Here is a 23,059-nt window from a genome sequence, read left to right as displayed (position 1 = left end):
AGCGTTAATTAAATGGTCATCTGGAGTGACGTCTATCATGAAACGACCTGCCCAGTCACCACGCTGGGATGAACTGGATCACAAGGTCAAAAAGGTGAAGAACATCTCTGGCAAGTTTTCATCCCAATTTGAGGATTTTTCAATGAGCATAAAGTGGAACATCTGGACATTTATAGATTTGTTTGGTCAAAGGAAATCGTCACACAGTCACATGACTGAGTTTGTTGCATAGAAACAAAAGGTACGTGCACGTGTATCTCAAAAATCAGTTAAACTTGATTACTAGTGTTTAATTTAATTAGAAAATGGCCTATGTTAGATTGGACTATAGATCTGGAGAAGTGGTACCTCAGAAGGTAAGAAAGTGGATTTCTGAACGTAATTTTGAGAGCACAGCTCCTGGGCCCTTGAGCAAGGCCCTTAGCCTTCGACTGCACTGTTGTATAAATAAGATAATTGTAAGTCGGGCTGGATAACGACTTCCGCGAATGCCATTAATGTAATGCAAATAAGTTTTGATAACAAATCTACTAAATCAGGGCTTTAACGTTTGTTGGCTTTTCAGGTCACGTCTAAGCTTTGAAAAAGTAACAGAAATGTCACTCACGTAAGAAGTACTCGGAGGCGTCCGCTTTGTAATCGGCGTCTTCCGGGAAGTGATCGATCTGCTTGCACAGTCCTTTGAAGGTCCCTGTTAGAAAGAAAGCACAGTTTAATGAGCTGATCGCTGGAACTTTCGTCTATCCGCAAAAATCCATACCGATAGTTTTTCCAGCTCCCGTTCTGCGGTCATCACGAGAGCGACCTCTAGAGGCGTATCACTGACGGCACGTCCTGTTTGTTTTTACAGGTGAGACTGCACGCTGCACGGAGAGCACTATATTATACTTATTATTTATAATTTAGCAAATCAAATCCAATAAATAATTCATAATATAATTATATTTATTAAGGAATATATTCATATTTAATTCTTTAGCACATTTTCATGGTTCAAAACTCTCTATGATGCAGAACAAAATAATAAATTAATCCAGATTTAGGAAGCAAAAAAACCCCCCATTTAAAATCATAATAAAATCTCCACAATAACACTGGTAGATAAACAACCTAGCATAGATATAAGCGTTTTTTGGATGAACAGGGCTTTTAAAATTGTGCTGAAATTGTTCGTTTAAATGCGTTTTTCTTCCACAAATGTTCATAAATTTCAACGAGTTTCATAATAAAATGTTTGTGTTTTTTCCTCAGAAATGAACAAATGTCAATGCAATTTCTACTGAACTATGCTTCTGTGCAACTCATATATCTTTGTGTGTGTGTGTGTGTGTGTGTGTGTGTGTGTGTGTGTGTGTGTGTGTGTTTGTACACACTGCAGTAATACACACACTCTTCCTCAGCCCCTCCTTTCTCTCATCCATTTCTTTGATAACCGCTGCAGCTGTAGAGGAGTAAAGAAAAAAAAAACGAAAAAGGAAAAAAGTCCCAGAATGCTTCGGGACCCCAGTGGGCTGAGATGCTCAAAATCGACCAATCACGGGGTGTGTAATCCAAGACGGGCAGGGAAGAGGAACCCGCACACACTCTGATACACACAGTGATGTCATCCCTTGGGCTCAAGAACAAATCAATGCTGGAACCCACTCAGATGAGATCGAGCTGGGGATGTGTGTGTGTGTGTGTGTGTGTGTGTTTGTGTGTATGTGTGTGTGTTCGTGTGTGTTTGCACTCTCACTCCCTGGATATGTGCATGTGCAATTCTATAGTGTGTGTGTGTGTGTGTGTGTGTGTGTGTGTTTTTGCCCTCTCACTCCCTGGATATGTGCATGTGCAATTCTATAGTGTGTGTGTGTGTGTGTGTGTGTGTGTGTGTGTGTGTGTGTGTGTTTTTGCCCTCTCACTCCCTGGATATGTGCATGTGCAATTCTATAGTGTGTGTGTGTGTGTGTGTGTGTGTGTGTGTGTGTGTGTTTTTGCCCTCTCACTCCCTGGACATGTGCATGTGCAATTCTATAGTGTGTGTGTGTGTGTGTGTGTGTGTGTTTTTGCCCTCTCACTCCCTGAAATTGTGTATGTGTAGTTCTATAATGTGTGTGTCTGTGTGTGGGTGTGTTTTGCCCTCTCACTTCCTGGATATGTGCATGTGCAATTTTATAGTGTGTGTGTGTGTGTGTGTGTGTTATTCCCTTCCTCTATTCCATAATGAGACCAAAGATTAGGAAGATTCCAAGACCCCTGAAACACAAGGGGGGCTGCACATGGACCGTACCATTTATTTTTACTAACACAGTAAAAACCCATTCTCGAAGCCCATTTTGTTTGGTGTTCAAATCGCAGTTTTTACCGACATCACACCTCGTGTCCTCTCTACGCTCGGGCAAACCCCCCCTAAGTAAATCCGTGCGAATGGTTTATTCCTGTCACAGCAGGTAGGCTAATAAAATTATTCATTTAAATGAGCAGGAGGACAAACAAACAAGTCTGTCTTTCTCAAAAGAAAGAAACCAAGGGTTTACGAACAGAGATGATAATATGTTTATTATATGATGGGATTTCTTTTATTAAAAAAAACAAAACAAAAAGGAAAACATATTCCAAATCAAACGCATTAATAACATCTGGAATTGAAACGTACAGTGGGTGAGCTACAGTATAATCACCATTCTACCATATTGGAACAAAACCCCGCTTACATTCGAATGTTTCTGTATTATCGTGTTAAAGCTGAAATCCATCTGCACTTGGGAGCTAATTACAGTCACGCATATGGAAAAAAAAGGGTATATTTGCGAGTCTTCGGCTTGTACTTGATTGTATTTGGTGCCATTGTACATTTAAAATCCATTTTTCTGCTTTTTAAGGATTGAAATGACGATGCAATTCTCTCGAGACAGAGAACACAGCAACAAGTCGGCTAACCAAACAAGCCTTCATAAGACGTCTCTTAAAGTCAACATTAATAACAAGTCTACGCTTAAAGGGTCTTGGTTCAGAATCATGTGACATGAAGAACACGTGTCCTTACTTCCTGTCAGCCGGGATTTTTTTGGGGATCTTGTACACTATGATAAGGAGAAAATTATAAAAAACACGACTTCAGCACATACAGCATCAAATATATATATACCAAGCGAACGAGTGCATTCGGGGCCCATATGGGACCACTGTGGGCAGATCACATTACTGGTAATGAGTGGAATGTGTGGGTCCAACACTATGGGGCCCAGTTGAGACCAGCCCACAGCCAGCCCAGAGTGATGTGTGGGAATGTTGTGGGCCTGTAGTTGCCCACTTAGGGCCAATCTACTTAATGTGAAGAGCCCACACTCATCCCAAACTTCTGCTCCCAATGGTGGACCATTTTACTTGGTATGAAATGTGAATGAAGCATAAAGCATGACCCACATGTCCCCCAAGTGGACAAGCCGACACCCAACCCAGAGTGGTCTGTCTACCAGTACCACTGTCTATCAATATGAGGTGGTATCACAAAGGTTTGAGACTAATAGTATTAACTAACTGGTGCTGTTCTGACCACGTACGTTACCAGGTCTGCAATTTCATCATGGACAGCGAGTTAGAACAAAGAGCGAACGTGAAGTTCTGCATGAAACTGAGCAAATCTGCAGAGATGTTTCACATGACGTATGTTTGGCATACGGCGACGCTGCGATGAGTCGTTTGTGGTGTTTCGAGCAGCATGTGCGCAAGAGTGGAAGAACTTCACTGGAAGACGACAAAAGATCAGGAAGACCTTCAATGAGCCCAAACACCAAAAACCATTCACCAACAAAAACTATCCACATGATCTCACTTCCGCACCCACCCTACCCGCCAGAACTGGCTCCTGAGGAGTTCACCCTCTTCCCAAAGATGGAGATCCACCTCGCCGTTTTGACACTGTTGCGGAGATCAGAAGGTGTTTGACTCGCTTCAAAAAGAAGACTTCCAGGACACGTTCCAGAGGAACGCTGAGAGGTGATCGCGTGTAAACGTAGATACTTTCTTGGAAACTTTTTGCTACCACCTCGTAGAACCCTGCGATTTGCAGCTGCACTACGAGAAAATGCGAGAATTCAGCAACGCTGCGGAATAAAGCGTGGTGATCGTGTGATGAGATTCCGCCCGCAGCGGGAATAAAACAAGATGATCGAGCTGCTTTATTTAGATGAATATGAAGTTTTATTTAAGACAAAAAAAAGAATCTATTCGATCAAACCGCAATGAAGCGGTAATGTTCGCGTTTAAAGTGAAATCAGGTGGGTTCTGATGGTGGGCAATTCCTACCGGAACCTTCTGATTATATATAAGTGTGTGTGTGTGTGTGTGTGTGTGTGTGTGTGTGTGTGTGTGTGTGTGTGTCTTTAATTGCACGTGTCTCCATTTCTCTTCCGTGCTCTCTCTATTCGAAGCTGGACTCGCTCTCGCACTGTCTTTCTGCAGCAGGTGGGCGAAATGAAGAAGTTCACCAGCCAAACAGCAGCGGGGGACGGGTTTCCATGGCTACCATTTAGGACGATCAGTGTGTGTGTGTGTGTGTGTGTGTGTGTGTGTGTGTGTGTGTGTGTGTGTGTGAAGGAGAGAAAGAGAGACACCTGAGAGAATCAGGATGAAAAACACAGAGGATGGAGAAGAGATGTTCACTGAACCTGTGAGGCTAACACCTGATATATTACACTTACACTTACACTTACACTTACACTTACACACACACACACACACACACACACACACACACACACACACACACACACACACACACACACTTTCTATCCACCACAGTGCAGCCGGAATCTGGCTTCTGATTGGTCAGAGGGTTCTGGATGTTTTTTTTCGTTGTTTTTTTTTTTATCACAGCGGCTCTGACAGTAGCGCAGGTTTATGTTAACGCTCTCGGTGTGGAACGTTACCGTTTCTATAGCAACAGCTCATCGGCAGGGACGTGTTCGGCGGCGCATAAACGCGTTAGAAAGAAACGTCGTCGACTCGAAGTTTTCTGGAGGGAGAACGTCTGCAGTCGGAGATAAAGCAGGACTTTGTTTATCGTTTGTCATCTATCTATCTATCTATCTATCTATCTATCTATCTATCTATCTATCTATCTATCTATCTATCTATCTATCTATCTATCTATCCATCCATCCATCCATCCATCCATCCATCCATCCATCCATCCATCCATCCATCCATCCATCCAAAATTTGCTCATAAGAACATAATGTACTTTGCCTTGCTGTAACTCACACACACACACAATATACAGTCAAAAATATTGGGACACTCGACTTTTCCAGCCGTATGTGCTTCTTCCCCAAACTGGTCCTGCAAAGTAGCATGAAATCTTCCCCATCACGTGAACTAGGAGACCCAAACCTGTTCCAGCACAAAGTGCACAAAGCTCCATGAAGATGCTTTCACTGAAATGTGGATGATCTCATAATGATGGGATTAAGAGGTGGATAGATTCAGGCAGGAAACCACTGACGACCTGAAATTCTGAGGCAAGAGAGTATCCCCGGCCCACTGTCTACGCCACACCAGCGTTATTCCTGGAGCAACCTGCCATGATTGTTGTATTAATAATCACTGATGACTAACAGTAGACTTCATAGTGCTGCTCAGGTTATCAGAGAAACGTGGTGTAGAACTTGACAAGTTTTAATATATTACTCCTATTTTTTTCAGACGATTTAGAGACAATTACCAGCCAGCGAGACGCCGTTCACACACCCACAGCATCGACGGATTAAAGACAAAACGCTTTGGTTGCTTGCATGCCTTAATCTCAGGCTGCATCCACATGAATTCGGATCTGAAAAGATTTTTTTCTGTTGCGTCTACATGAACGTTTTCCACAACGCAAAATCCGAAGTGCCCAGACTTCCTTCTACTGCACTCGTCTAGCATCATTTCCTTCAGCCGTGTAATTACTTCCTGCCTATTAGACGTCTCATGAGGTCACATGACCGTGTCATATCTGCTACAACAACAAAACATCGCTTTAAAACCGACTCTGGTGTGGAGAGAATTTTCAACAGCAGCTCCACCTGTTACTTCATCAGGCTTATTCAGATGAATGTGGAGGTGCCCTAAGAGAGTCGACTAGCTGTAAAATATTTATATATGTAATATTTCTGCCCAATTTCCAGCGTCCTGAATTCTTTCAGGACTTTCCCACTGCTCACAGAGCCCCTATTAATAGCAGCAGCAACAACAGCTGTAATTACTGCATTCATCTCAATGATCACCTGTTATTAATCACTCGAAACGTTGTTGGTGATAGATGAAGGATTTGTACCTCACACACCTCCAAACACCTCTCCACACCTACCCACACACCTCTCCACACCTACCCTACCCACACACCTCTCCACACACCTTTACACACCTACTCTACCTTCACACCTCTCCACACCTACTCTACCTACACAACTCTCCACACCTTCCCTACCCACACACTTCTCCACATCTACCCACACACCTCCCCACACACCTCTCTACACCCACCCTACCCGTACACCTCTCCACATCCACCCACACACCTCTCCACACCTTCCCTACCCACACACCTCTCCACACCTACCCACACACCTCTCCACACCTTGCCTACCCACACACCTCTCCACACCTACTCTACCTACACACCTCTCCACACCTACTTTACCCATACACCTCTCCACACCTACCCACACACCTCTCCACTCCTACCCTACCCTCACCTCTCCACACTTACCCTACCCACACACCTCTCCACTCCTACCCTACCCACACACCTCTCCACACCTTCCCTACCCACACACCTCTCCACACCTACTTTACCTACACACCTCTCCACACCTACTCTACCCACACACCTCTCCACACCTTCTCTACCCACACACCTCTCCACACACCCCTTCACACATACTCCACCCACACACCTCTCCACTCCTACCCACACACCTCTCCACACTTACCCTACCCACACACCTCTCAACACCTTATCTATCCACACACCTCTCCACATTTCTACACACCTACCCTACTTACACACCTCGCCACACCTACCCTACACACAAACACCTCTCCACACCTTCCCACAATTCTGGTGCTCCGGATTTCACCCAGAAATAAAGTAGTGCCAGAAGATTATATTTATTTACAAAAGAGAGATGATTACAGTATGTCACATCTCTACTAATAATGAAGCTTTTGGATATAACTCCTGCTGCTGTTTTTGTTCTTTTTCTCATTTTCATCTCAAGTTTGTCAATTTCACCTTATGCCTCACCATATCAGTTCCTCCACACGCAAAACTCCTCCACAGAACTCATTAAGGTCATTAGGAAATGTCTACAATAGCTTTCTGACTCTGAAAGACCCTGGAACTTGATGTAACTATGGTAACTATGGTCGTTGCACTGACAAACACAAACGTATTCAACGATTTGAACTCACGCCTAAACTTCCAGCCAATCACAATCCAGAATTCACACCTAAACTCTTTCCAGCCAATCACGATAGACTATTTACACCTTACCTCCTTCTAGCCAATCACAATCCTCTATAAACACCTGAACCTACAGCCAACACAATTCACTATTGCTACTTAAACTCCTTCCAGCCAATCACAATGCACTAATTACACCTGAACTACCAGCCAATCAAAATGCACAATTTACACCAGAACTTCCAGCCAATCACAATCTACTATACACACCTGAACTGCATTGAGAAAATGTCTGTTGTAAAAAGTGCTATAGAAATAAACTTGACTTGACACTCATTACTCATCTCAATTCATTCCACCACTATTTATTATTTATATTTAATCATATTATACTGTTTACATGCTGTTTTTTGCACCTCTTGACTGCTTCTACTGCTTTTTTTGCACTGCATTGTGTTTCTGTTAATAAATACTTTGTGTTCATAGTCTTAAGAGTCCTCTTTTGCACATTACTGTATAATCAGTATGCAGTAGGTCCACTGATCAGCACTATTTTGTATTTTGTGTATTTGTCCCACTATTCACACCTGAACTTCCAGCCAATCACAATGCACTATTTACACCTGAACTTCCAGCCAATCACAATCCAATATTCTCACCTAAACTTCCAGCCAATCACAATCCACTATTCACACCTGAATTTCCAGCCAATCACAATCCACTGTTCTCACCTAAACTTCCAGCCAATCACAATCCACTATTCTCACCTAAACTTCCAGCCAATCACAATCCACTATTCTCACCTGAACTTCCAGCCAATCACAATCCACTATTCACACCTGAATTTCCAGCCAATCACAATCCACTGTTCTCACCTGAACTTCCAGTGAAGATGATATAATTTAAGTTAATTGATTGGTCTAAATGCACTTCTGTTTTAAATGTGCTCCATGAATAAACATTGATTTTACAATGTACTAGTCATAAACAGCTGACACTGTTACAGTGTTACATCTTATTATGCAGGTTCTTGTGTTGTTGCATTGTGTTTTGTTTCCCAGGACGTTTTCTCTCTTGCACACACTCACATACACACACTTTTCCAGGCCTGTTTCTGTCGACACAATGAAGATCTCTGATTCCCCGGGCATCCGCTTTAATGCTGTCGCTAAAAGCAGTCGCACCCTACGCTCGTCCTTCAATCGCTCCATCATTACCGTTTCATCCACGCCACCTCGTTCCTCTTTTCCCCTCCATTCACACTTTCCTAATCGTCTGAAACATAAAATAAAACTCTCCGTACATCTACTGCAGCACAGATTGTGCTCTCTTTAAATCAGCTCTAAAGAACGGGGTCAGCGAGGCCGAGCGAGAACGTGACGGAGAAACGAATGAAGAGCCACGAGGAGACCGGGAGAGGAGGCGGAGGAGACAGAGACACAAAATGAGAGGATTACAGAGCAATTTCCCAGCTGAGGTCCTCGTCCACCAGCTGGATAGCTAACCGAGGCCTCCGTCTCCACCGGTTTCAGAGCCAAACCATGACATCATTTGCGGCGTGAGTTTATTATTAACCGGCGTGAAAAATAAAGACGAGAATTGCGAATTTTATAGGCTGGACCTCGGAAAGACATTAGAACAGAACAAACGCTAATCTTCAGAGAACGCACGAGATTGGAGATCAGGAACCGTCTGTGACTCTTACATAAAGTGTCTTGTTAGATTTCTGTGGTCAGGATTTCGAGGAAACCTTGCAGATGAATCCCTGGTGTGAATTTCGCATCCGGCCTGTTTGCTGTGAACGATGACACGGAAAAAGGACAACAATCGTTTCTACCCTAGTTTCCAGGCAAACTTCTTTTTTCTTTTTGGGTTGCCCTCAATTAAAGTCTCACTGCAGAGCATGAAACATCGTTCGGGATAAAGTGAGATGAGGCAGGAAAAGAGAAAAACTACAGAGCTGGAAAAGATGACAAGGTCTTTAAAACAAGGGGAAGGAAGAGAAAAAGGGTTTTCTGAGCTGCTTGCCAAAGCTGTGTACAAACACAGAGACAAAAAGACAGAGAGACATACAGACAGACTGGCATATGCAGAGACAAACAAAGAGACAAGAAGAGACAGAAAAAGAGACAGAGATGGTAAAACAAATAGAGAGACAGATGAACAGAGAGAAAGAAACAGCCAGACAGATATTTAAACAGGGAGACAGTCAGAGAGACTAGAAGTAAAGAATAAGTCAAAGACGGAGTGAATGTTAGGTAATAGAGACAGACAGAGAGACATACAAACAAGTGGAGAGACAAATGGAGAGACCGACAGAGATCGAGCAAGAGAGAAAGTTAGAGCGACTGGAAGTAAAATAAGTAAAAGATGGAGTGAAGGATAACTAAAAAAAAACAGACAGACAGACAGACGAATAGACTTACAGGTGAACAGACAGACAGACAAATTGAGTGACAGACAAATGGAGAGACAACCAGAGAGACTGGAAGTAAAGGATTAAAGATGGAGTCAGACAGAGAGACAGACAGATAGAGAGAGACAGACAGACAGAAAGACAAAAAGAGAGCGAGAGAGAGAGACAGGGATACATTAGAAATCTGATGTCGTTACAAGTCGAGGTTGAAAACATGTTTATTTAGTCGAGTCTTTTATCAGTAGATTTTTCTTAGGTAAAGGCTCAGATCTGGAGGGAACATGGATATAGAGTGTTTGGTGAACTGGAATATTTGTATGCTGTCGTCCCCTCACATTCACACATTCACTCAGGTTTGTTGACGGTGGTGTGGTGGGTCGTCTCTTATCCCAGAGATCCCTTATGTTGGTGTTACCTTCTGCTGCCAGAGCGAGTGTTGCCGGAGTCCAAACTGCACAGTGACATTTCTTTCATACACCAATAAGGACACTTGATAATCCATATCCATCTCTTCCTGTCACCTCTCTCTCTCTCTCTCTCTCTCTCTCTCTCTCGGTCGAGTTAAACATGCTCCTGAGGCTCCAGTGACCACTGTTCCTGCCCCTCTCCCCTCCGTGGATCTCCCCACTTCGTCCCGGCCTGCCTCTGGATAGTGTTCTTTTCGACTGGAGGGGACTCTGTGCTGCTGGGGACGGTTTCTCATCAACGCCTTTGGTGGTTCCATGAAATTCCGGAGTAAGAACGGGAGCTTTGAGGATGGATTTTGACTGTTGTTAATGTCAACAGTCTCCTACACTGACTCAGGACTACATTTCACTTCTGATCATCATCACTGCCCCCCGCAACATCGTATATCTGCTATAAATGGACATTCGGTGCAACCCAGATGAGGATGGTTTCCCTCTTGAGTCTGGTTCCTCTCAAGGTTTCTTCCTTATGCCATCTCGGGGAGTTTTTCCTTCACCACAGTCGCCACCGCCTCGTTCATCAGGGACAGACTTACTTATAAAGAACATTAATTTTTTATTACTGCATTATCTGTGTAAAGCTGCTTCGAGACAATGTTTATTGTTAAAAACGCAATACAAATAAAAATGAATTGAATACAGACAGGGAGACAGCCAGAGAGGCTGGAAGTAAAGGATAAGAAACAGACAGAGTAAAGGATGAGTAATAGAGATAGACAGAGAGACAGACGAACAGACAAAGTAAAAGAGAGACAAATGGAGAGACAGACAGATGGACAGACAACCAGAGAGACAGATAGATGGAGAGACAGACAGAGAGACTGGAAGTAAAGGTTAAGAGTCAGACAGAAAAACAGATGAACAAACAGACAGAAAGACAAATGGAGAGACACAGAGAGACACTCCAATGGAGAGTCAGACAAAGATACAGACAGAGAGAGAAAAAGAGAGACAGATAGATGGAGATACAGACAGGGAGACAGAAAAAGAGACTGGAAGTAAAGGATAAGTAAAAGCCAGAGTAAAGAATAAGTAATAGAGACATTGGGAGAGAGAGACAGATGAACAGAAAGACAAATAGAGAGAAAGCATATGTTAAAGGTAAAATAAAGAACAGACAAACAAAGAGAAAGACAGATAGATGAAGATACAGACAGAGATACAGACAGGAAGACAGTCAAAGAGACTGGAAGTAAAGGATAAGTAAAAGAGATGGGCAGAGACAGATAAACGGACAGACAAAGAGACGGACAGACAACCATAAAGACAACCAGAGAGACAGATAGATAGAGAAACAGAAAGAGTGAAAGACAAGTGGAGGGAGACAGATAAAGAGACAGAGAGACAGACAGGGGGACATGTATAGAGGCTTGAAGTGAAGCATACGTAAAAAAGACAAAAATAGTGGAGAGAAAAACAACCAGACAGAAATACAGACATGGAGACAGTCAGAGAGACTAGAAGTAAAGGATAAGTAAAAGACGGAGCGAGGGATAAAACGATGTGAAGTGTGCAGGGTTTTGGCCAGCAGGGACTGAAGGACGTTCTAAAAACAGCTGGTGGAGGATGAGCCATGTTCTCGTGTTCCTGGCGTGTATCTGTGTCAGCGGCGCTCTGAACACCGAATGCTCTCCGGGTCACTTTTACAGCGCAGATGAAACGATCAGAACGATTCTGTCACTCCATCACGAGCTGGGGTTTGTGTTTCTTATCTGCAGCTTGTTCAATTTACGCCCAATGTTCATCCCACGTCCTAAAAATTTTATATAATAATGATTAATTTAATCGTATATAAAATTTTTCGCATTTACATTGCACTTTTCTTAAAAAAAAAAAAAAAAAAAATATATATATATATATATATATATATATATATATATATATATATATATATATATTTATTGCTGCATTGTCGCTGTGTTAGGAAGTTGCTGTCATGCTCCCGGTTGCCATAGAAACCTTGATCAGTGGGTGGGGCAACTAGCATGGTGGGTGGGGCAACTAACTTTCGTAGCTAAAAAGCTAGCCTGAATTGGTGTACTTTTCTTGAGGTATGTATTGATAATATTTATTTTATTTACCCTCAGAAAATGTTTTTTAAATGCTAAAAAAAAAAAATTCTCAAATACAGTAAAAATCTCATTTTTTATATGTTGAAATCTTTCATATACTTCCATTTCTGCAAGACATTTGTGTAAGTGCGATGCTGAATAGATGCACACACACACACACACACACACACACACACACACACACACACACACACAAAAACACTCGAGTCACACTCTCACCCAGGTTGCTCAGACAGCACATGGTTCACAGGGGGTGCGTTCACACTCCTCAGTGGTGGTTGTGGTGTGTGTGTGTGTGTGTGTGTGTGTGTGTTAGTGTGTGTGTGGATTCACTGCGGCGTACGCTTTGTACTTCTCTCTGCAGCGTGGCAGCACTCATTAACACACACACTGGTCAGCCATGCCAACACACCGAGTAGACACTAATTTGATTTCGTTCGCAGCGATGGCGCTCCTCGTGCTGCTTTACAATTTAGCACACACTGCTCCACACACACACACACACACACACACACACACACACACACACACACACACACACACTCACGCATACACACAGCCAGTCGCCAAGCTATAGTATATGTATGTCAATCTACTTGTGTGTAATGTACAGGGGTGGCAATATTTTTGGGACATTTCAGACCCAATTTTAAGGAACGATACATTGATGTATTCATGTAAAGCAGGATGGAATAAACTGATTCGCTGAAGGGGAAAAGGACGAGGGACACGAAAAACATGAGACAATAGGAAAAATGTGGGCAGGACGTCAGTGGCTTGGGGTCCGGTGTTGAAATCAGCCCTATGACCCTCGTCACATTGGCAAAAAATGATAAAAACCAAGGAGGCAACTAAATCAGGAGATTGATTTGAGAACTGCTCTATCAGTATGTTCTAACGCTCTATATTCCCATAAATCTAAGTGCTAATGATCTACTTTCCCAAGAATATATGTTCTGTGGGTTTATATTCTTAGGAATCAATGTTATGATATTCCACATACCCAGGGATCCATGTTCTGATTCTAGATGTTCTTAAGGCTCTTTATTCCCGAGGGTTAAATGTTCTAAGGTGCTATATTTCCGAGCATCTTTGTTCTAACGATTTATATTTCTATTTATGTTTTAATGCTCTCTATTCCAAGGGATTTATTGTATGGTTTAAGAATGTCTATTTCCAGGGATCTACAGCATCTCACAACAGTAAGTGCACCTAAATGTGTTTTCTAAATGAACCACAGCTCCACAGTACCAGCAGAACTCATCCAGCCCCAGACCATGATGCTGCCACCACCATGCTTTACTGTAGGCAAGACACAATTTTTTCGGTTCTCCTCACCAGGGCATCACCACACATGCTGAACACCATCTGATCCAAACAGGTTTATCTTAGTCTCATTATGGACAATTCATGCTCTTGGACAGGTTATTCTCCAGAAAACTGTTTGTGGGTTTTCTTGTGAGCAGCTTCAGAAGAGGCTTCTTCTGGGAGGAAGGTCTGCAAACTGACTTGTTGCGGTGTGCGGCGTACAGTCTGAGCACTGACACGTGGACCTTCCTCTCTTGCAACCTCTAAAGCAAAAACTCTGTTTTTGAAGCAGCTTCTGCATCTTATGGAGAGCACGAGGACTCGAGTTCTGTGATGGACCCTTGCGAGTGGAACCCGTCTTGGAAAACCTCTGTATGACCCTGGCCACTGTAGTCAGTTCTAAGGATCTGTTTTCCCAGAGATGTATGCTCTAAAGCTCTATATTCCACTTCAAATCTTAATTATTACTAAGAAACTCAAGATGGTTTTCTCATCTCTGAGTTCAGCAAAGAAAGAAAATATAACATCTGACAGAACATGGAAGCATTTCTGTTATTTCCCACTTACTGTATAAACAAGCTAAAAAAATAAAAGAATTGATGTCTGAGCTTTGACAATAAATGGAAAGCAGTTCTAGTATCTGGATGAAATCAAGTGAGCAGGAAACATTTACACAGGCATCTTTCTGTGAGGCTTCTCTTTCTGTCATGTGCATAGCAGCTTTGCAAAATCTGCAGACGACCATGCTACATGATCTGGCCTGTGATTCAGTACAAACAAGGAATGCCCAAACCACAATATTCCAATATAGCTGACTTTGAGAAGTATCACTCTTCTACCATGGTCAGCGTTTCCATCCTACATATGACATCGCTGTTTGGGTAACAATCCCAAATATGATGCTTTGATGAGTCACATGATATTGCTTTATTCCTGAAGCTACTGTCCTGATATTTGTGTGTATTTTCTAACATCAATATTCACACACCCCATGCAATTGGGAATTTCTGCAAGCGAAAATAATGATGTGAGTGTGTGCTCCCTATTGATGCAGAGTTTGCTTAGGTATTCCCCGAACTCTCCTGTGGGGTGTGTGGGTGTGTGCTTCACACAGAACTCCTGCTACCAAACCCTCTGCAGAGAAACAACCGTAAGCAATAACTGGGCTATAGTGTCATATACAACAATGGCTCAGAATTAAAGACCAGTTTGTGGGAATTTCACCAAACATTTTGAGGAAAATACTGTTACAGACTGTTGTATTCCCTACAGCCCCATATTCCCAAGACTCCTGGTGACTTTTGCTCCAACCAGGCTTTATGTTCCAGGGTTCCTGTAACACTAAGGCCCATATATCCTTTTGTCATTGTTTAATAATCCCAGTGTCCCAAACATTACATTCTTCCCAAAGCCCCACATCCATAACTGATGATCTAAAGAGCATATATTCTAAGACAGGATTGTATTCCTAGGAACCTATGCTCCAAAGCTCTATTTTCCTAGGGATCTATTTTTCAAGGCTCAATATTCCAAGGTATCTATGTTCAAATACTCTATATTCCAAGAAAACTAAGTTCCAAGGATCGATATTCCCAAGGATCTATAATCAAATGCTCTATATTCAGAAGGATCTATGGTCAAAGTCTCTATATTCCCTGGAACCTATGTTCTAAGGTTCTATATTCTCAATGATCCATGTTCTAAGGCTCCATATTCCCAGGAATGCATGTTCAAAGACCTTTAAATTCCCAGCAATCTATGTTTGGCTTATATTCCAAAGTATCTATGTTCTAAACCGATATACATCCAGGGACCTGTGTTTGAATATTCTCATTTCCCCCCATGTCACAATGCTTTATATTCCCAGGACCCTATTTTACAAAGATTCCAAAATCTATATGTTCCAAAGCTCGGCATTCCCAGGCTCCTCTGTGTCAAGGCTCCATATACAGTATTCAGTATTCATATAAGTGCCCTGTGTTTCCAGACACATATAGTCCAAGAAAATGTTCCCAAGCTTGTGTATTCCAGGTATCCTACTGACCTATTGTCCAGACAATGGAATGATATGATGCTACTTCTGGATAATCTCATGTACTTGTTACTGGAGTTGCCATTTCATCATATCCTGATTTATCTGAGTGGAAAAGCCATGAAGGTCAAAGCCATGCGGCATACCTGGATCACTTTATTGAAACTAAAGAGCACTCATTGTTAATGAGGATTGTCTAGAAAGCTAATAATGCCTTGCTCCGACTTTGACATTTACAACTTCGACAGCTTGGAAATTCTAATATGAAGATGCATTTAAAGGTTAAAAGTTCTGCCGAAAAGTTTTAGCTTGATCCGCTATAATAGCTAGCCATTTTTTCTTGGAAAACGTTCGCTAGTGTTGTCAGTAGGAGAGGAAAGAGGTTGCGCTTTTTTCTGTTGGTCCCAGTAACGTCTTTCAATCAGTAATAAAACACACTGGATTACATCTCAACACAGATGCATCATATAACGTTCGAAGGTCATCGAGACGTTTGCTACGTTTCGAGACGTGCGCTGTATCGTAAACACACACCCAGTGTGTGTGTGTGTGTGTGTGTGTGTGTGTGTGTGTGTGTGTTTATGTGTTTATGAGCAAGCAAGATGAATGAGTTGTTCGTTTTTGTGAGCTCGGGGATGACTCTATTGATGAATGCATAGAAAGACAGATAGATAATAGAGAGAGACTGAGAAAGAATGAGACTGAGAGAGAGAGAGAGAGAGAGAGAGAGAGAGAGAGAGAGAGAGAGAGAGAGAGAGGTGGATAGAGGGAGGGGTGGAGGAGGATGAATGCATCCTGTATTCAGTGTAGTGCCTCTCTGCAGCTCTTTTCTGATCCCCAATGTAGAAAAAAAAAGCCAATGGTTGCAGTCTGGATGCGTCAAACCACCTCCCTCTCTCTCTGTCTTTCTTTTCTCTCTCTCTCTCTCTCTCTCTCTCTCTCTCTCTCTCTCTCTCTCTCTCTCTCTCTCTCTCTCTCTCACACTCTCTCGTATTTCCTCATCCTCTCTCTTTCACCCCCACACTCTGTCCCCCCAGTCTTCCTGGGTTTGGCCGATTAGCAATTCACTGAGAGTCCACGTCATCTCTTGTCCTGCAGCAGCTGGAAAGAAAGTAAAAAAAAAAAGAGTGGAGAAGAAGAAGGAGGAGAAGAAAGAGGCCATGGTGGGCCAGCATGTCTGGTTATTCTTTTCGTTTCTGTGTTCCGCTGCACTTTCATCCCACATTCTCTATATGGGGGATTCTATCGTGTCAAGCTACGCAGAGGTTCTCTTTACCATCCTGCGTCTCCTTTTTTTTGTATCCTTCTCACCCTCTCTCTCTCTCTCTCTCTCTCTCTCTATCTGTCTCTTTCGCTCTCTCTATCTCCATCTTAATAGGCTGCTGCTGTTTTAGGTGTTAATTAATTCTCACACCGTCTCACCTCACCCTCTTCTCTTTCTCTTCCTCCGTGTTCCTGTTGCTTGCGCCTCCTCGAGCTGATGCTCCCTTTAAAGCACAAACAGGCGTACGGTGGGATGAACCCAACACCCATGCGCTTTCATATCAGCCACGGTGCGACAGGAAGCTTGGGTCTGTACCGCAGCTGCACGTGTCTGAGAGTGAACGTCATAAAAAGGCGAGATACCTGTAGTTTATTGATTTATGCCATTTGGCAGATGCTTCTTATCCAGAAAGACTTACATTTGTCTCATTCATACAGCTAGGATTTAAACTCATGACCTTCTGATCCATAGACCAATGCCTTAACTGCTAAGTTACCATTTCCTCCTCACTTTATGCTTCTCTGGGAAAACCAACATACTCCAGCAAAAGAGTGGTCAAGGGCCCTGCTCAGGGGCCCTGAAAATGTAGCTTGTTCAGGCTCGGATTTAAATTCATGACCTTCTAATCCAAAGACCAGTGCCTTCACCACAAATGTAGGAAAAACAACATACTTTGCAACAAGAGTGGACAAGGGCCTTGGTGAAAGGCCCAGGAATAGGAGATCAGTGAGGCTGGGATTTAAACTCACATCATTTTGTTCCAAAAACAACTCCATATTCACTTCATGCTTCTCTGAGAAAAACAACATAGTCAGCCACAGGAGTGGTTAAGGAATGTAGCTTGGTGAGTATGGGATTTGAACTCATGAACTTCTAAACCAAAGATCAGTGCCTTAACCAGTAAGCTACCTCTCCTGATTTACTTTATTCTTCCCTGGGAAAAACAACATACTCTGCCACAAGAGTGGTTAAGGGCCTTGCTCAGGGGCCAAGGAATGTGTGGTTGGTGAGACTGGGATTTGAATTTATGACATACTGATTCCAAGACCACTCAATTTCACTTTATGCTTCTCTGGAAAAAACAACATAATCTGCCACAGGAGTGGTTAAGGGCCTTGCTCATGGGCCCAGTAATAAGAACTTGAGTGAGGTGAGGCTGGGATTAGAACTCATGACCTTCTCATCCAAAGACCAGTGCCTTAACCACTAAGATATAAGAGGGGTGTATGAAATCTGCTTAATTCTGCTGATTAATTACTTTAATTAGGCTCACGCAGGGGTGCGGGGAGCGCAGTGTGAAGCTGAACCATCTGAAGGAGCAGTGCGCTGTGTGTGTGTGTGTGTGTGTGGGTGTGTGTGTATACGGCTAGTCAGAAAGCCCGGTAGCCATTAAATGACACACACACACACACACACACACACACACACACGTACATCACACATAAACACACAGCCAGCTGGTGTATTTGATTATGATTGTACACATTTCACACTGTATGTTGATACAGTCGCTACCGAACAAAATCATTACTCACACTTCAGTATTTACTTACAAATAGGTCAAAGTGTGGGTTTATATTATATTATATAATATCAAATGATATAACATAACATGAGACAATATCAAACATTTGCGTTTATTTTAAATAAAACTTTTCAATTCAAAACAAAATTCAGTTGTGTACAGCGTGTGCCGTGTGCATAGTGTGTGTACAATATTTTGTGTGCGTGTGTGTATATACAGTAAGTGTACAGTGTGTACAGTATGTGTGTATATATACAGTAAGTGTACAGTGTGTACAGTGTGTGTGTATATATACAGTAAGTGTACAGTGTGTACAGTATGTGTGTGTATGTATACAGTAAGTGTACAGTGTGTACAGTATGTGTGTGTATATATACAGTAAGTGTACAGTGTGTACAGTATGTGTGTGTATATATACAGTAAGTGTACAGTGTGTACAGTATGTGTGTGTATATATACAGTAAGTGTACAGTGTGTACAGTATGTGTGTGTATGTATACAGTAAGTGTACAGTGTGTACAGTATGTGTGTGTATATATACAGTAAGTGTACAGTGTGTACAGTATGTGTGTATATATACAGTAAGTGTACAGTGTGTACAGTATGTGTGTATATATACAGTAAGTGTACAGTGTGTACAGAATGTGTGTGTATATATACAGTAAGTGTACAGTGTGTACAGTATGTGTATATATACAGTAAGTGTACAGTGTGTACAGTATGTGTGTGTATATATACAGTAAGTGTACAGTGTGTACAGTATGTGTGTGTATATATACAGTAAGTGTACAGTGTGTACAGTATGTGTGTATATACAGTAAGTGTACAGTGTGTACAGTATGTGTATATATACAGTAAGTGTACAGTGTGTACAGTATGTGTGTATATATACAGTAAGTGTACAGTGTGTACAGTATGTGTGTGTATATATACAGTAAGTGTACAGTGTGTACAGAATGTGTGTGTATATATACAGTAAGTGTACAGTGTGTACAGTATGTGTGTATATACAGTAAGTGTACAGTGTGTACAGTATGTGTATATATACAGTAAGTGTACAGTGTGTACAGTATGTGTGTATATATACAGTAAGTGTACAGTGTGTACAGTATGTGTGTGTATATATACAGTAAGTGTACAGTGTGTACAGTATGTGTGTATATATACAGTAAGTGTACAGTGTGTACAGTATGTGTGTGTATATATACAGTAAGTGTACAGTGTGTACAGTATGTGTGTATATATACAGTAAGTGTACAGTGTGTACAGTATGTGTGTATATATACAGTAAGTGTACAGTGTGTACAGTATGTGTATATATACAGTAAGTGTACAGTGTGTACAGAATGTGTGTGTATATATACAGTAAGTGTACAGTGTGTACAGTATGTGTGTATATATACAGTAAGTGTACAGTGTGTACAGTATGTGTGTGTATATATACAGTAAGTGTACAGTGTGTACAGTATGTGTGTGTATATATACAGTAAGTGTACAGTGTGTACAGTATGTGTGTGTGTATATACAGTAAGTGTACAGTGTGTACAGTATGTGTGTATATACAGTAAGTGTACAGTGTGTACAGTATGTGTGTGTACAGTGAGAGTAATGTGTGTGTATATACAGTGTGTATAGTGTGTGTGTGTGTGTAAGTGTGTACAGTGAGAGTAATGTGTGTGTATATACAGTGTGTATAGTGTGTGTGTGTGTGTGTGTATACAGTGAGAGTAATGTGTGTGTATATACAGTGTGTATAGTGTATAGTGTATAGTGTGTGTGTGTGTGTGTGTGTGTGTGTGTGTGTGTGTGTGTGTGAGCGTGTGTGTGTGTACAGTGCCCTGACAGTGGCCCATATGGTCATGTTTATCGCTCGCTCTCACAGCAAATGGTGCTGTTGGCTAAACAAACTCACACAGACACCAGCAGCTTCTACTACTGTCAAATCTTGACATTCCCAACCTCCATAAGGAAAGGGATAAATCCCACCACAACATCCAGGTGAAGTGTGAAGCATTTATTCCTTACTCACCGCTGCTCACGCTTTAACATTGTTAATATTATTATTATTATCTGCAATATGAACACGTGTCATGTCATGAATGCAGTGTTGATGCTGTGGAAAACAGAGGGTTAATGCATGCATTTCAAATGGTGTCCTTTTATACAAACTACAAACTACCTATGTCAAGATGTTTGGTTATTTATATTAGTTTGTGTTAGCAACTGATTAAATAAGAAATAAGAAATAAGAAACGAGGTCAGTTTATCTGTGTTTCTGTTCGTTTATGGCCTTTTGTCGTGTAAAGAAACAGGCTTATGTTTAATAGTAATAAAAAATGACATGGACATTGTAGTGCCAGTGGGGCTTGTGTTCAATAATAAAACAAATGTCATGGGTATTGTAACCTGAGCGATTGTCCTGTTTTTCTTAATAGAAAAAAAAAAAAAGGAATAAAAATAGTGATAAAAGCTGTTTTTTTTGTAATATCTGTTCAATGTTCGTCAAACAAAATTTGGGTGCAATTGGAGAAAATTTGTCGATGTGATGCATCAAATTAAAATAAATAGTAAAAGTTTTGGTTATTATAAAAGTTTTGGTTTTTAAAAGTAAACCAATAATTTGTGACCGCTATTTTCTATGTTGATTGATTTTCTCGTCACTGTTTCTCGAGCGCATTCTCTCAGCACCGCTGCTGCTACGTGAATACGGCGTATCAACGCTACGGAGACCGAGGCGTGTCCTGAGAGTCACATACAATACAGATTAACATGGCAGAGGTAGAGCTGTAACTTCCTGCAGACACAACAGGAAAAGAAGGTCTGGTTTTATTTCTTTTTTCTGCACTACAATGGAGTGTGTGTGAATGGGGCCACATGTTAGAAGTCAGAAGGCGCTTAAGTGAACTGATGATTTGTTGTCTGTTTGAACCAAAGAAATAAAATTTAATAGGGGTAACTTATCGTATCGTATCGAGAACTGCTTCATATGTATCTTCAATGTATCATATCATTATCATTGGCTATTATCATTGATATATATATATATATATATATATATATATAAATAAAATGAAAACCGAAAAAGTCTCATAAATTCATAATCTATTCACAATAACATTTTTAAACTGAGAAAATTTACCATTTGGAGGAAAAAACAAGGTCATTTTGAATTTATTGGCTACAACACTTTTTTAAAAAGTCACGTTTACCACTGTGTAGCATCACGTCTTCTGTCTTTTTTACATCTGGGAACTAAGGAGAGCAGTTGCTGAAGTTTTGGGAGAGGAATGTTGTCCTGTATGTGTCTGATACAGGATTCTAGCTGCTCAACAGTTCTGGGTTTCCTTTGTTGTATTTTTCGTTTCATGATGCACCAAATGTTTTTAAATGGTGAAAGGTCTAGACTTTTTTCGAGTATATGAACTGTCGATGCTGGACTTGAACTTAGTTTCCCATCAGACGCAGCTTCCAATGAGAAGTCATTCTTTTATACCTGTTTATAGCTACATTTATTGCCACAGATTGTCAACAAGTTACTTAAAAAAAAGGATTTTTACGTCCGTAAATGTTACCTCTGACTGTTACGAAAGTGTTGGCACTGTATACTTTTTCCATAAATAACAACTCATCTAGATTTGTTCCCATAGAAATGATAATACCAACACCTTCCGGCCAATCAGAATCCAGAATTTAGTTTATACTGATTGGTTTATACTGTCTTTTAACTTTTTTTTCGTAATTTCTTCTCTTTATCTTTCTCCCTTTTAAATGATTAACGGTTTATAAATAAATAAATTTTAAAAGCTGATCTTTTAAACTGCGTTTGTGTGGCTTTGTGGGTTCCTGCAGCGCGAGGCATGGAGCTGCAGACCTTCACGCTGTGGACGCCGTGGACGCGTGATGTGTTTTCATGTTGCACTTGTGATGTGTGAACTCATGGGTAGTAAATCTGTGTGTTTATTCCTTTTCCTCGCAGATACGTCTCCAGATTCAGTCTGACTTCATCCTATTCCTGACATTGATTTCATGAAACTCTGCCCACCAGAGTGCCGAGAGCGAGCGGGAAAACGCATGAGGGCATGAAAAATGTGATTTTTGTGGATTTGCTTGAGATATCAGCGTAGCTATTCTGTTTAACACGCTAGGAGAAGCGGCGCAGGGTCGAGCTACAGGCGCGTGCCGACAAATAAACAAACAATATGCAATATGATGCTGGATAATTACATTTTTCTCTGTTTTAATAGTTATATTTATTGATTTATTAAATAAAAACTATTACTTTTTATATTGAAAAAAACAGGTATTATTTAGTATTTTAATGTATTTATTTGACTTAATTTCTTAATAAAATACTTTATTATCTTATTAATAATAATATTTATTTTATAATTATTCATATTTTTTTTTAACATTCATTAGGTAATATTTAGTATTTTATTCATGATAAAATAATATGAATAAAATACTAAATATTACCTTATGGATGTGAATTTATATTTACAAATGATCATATAATAATCATTTTATAATCATTTGTAAAAATAAA

General features: G+C 41.1%; 1 protein-coding gene across 1 annotated transcript in view; it reads right to left on the bottom strand.

The window, feature by feature from the left end:
- Positions 1-23,059, bottom strand: part of LOC310740366 (voltage-dependent calcium channel gamma-2 subunit-like) — a 54,692-nt gene that overhangs the window by 15,345 nt on the left and 16,288 nt on the right. Inside the window, exon 2 of the mRNA XM_083567060.1 lies at positions 608-691. Coding sequence (XP_083423186.1) covers positions 608-691 — 84 coding nt within the window. The remainder of the gene's footprint in view (positions 1-607; positions 692-23,059) is intronic.

The sequence above is a fragment of the Silurus aristotelis genome (genome assembly GCF_946808225.1).
Source record: "Silurus aristotelis genome assembly, chromosome: 17".
Taxonomy (NCBI): Eukaryota; Metazoa; Chordata; class Actinopteri; order Siluriformes; family Siluridae; genus Silurus; species Silurus aristotelis.
This window is presented reverse-complemented; position numbering and strand designations above follow the sequence as displayed.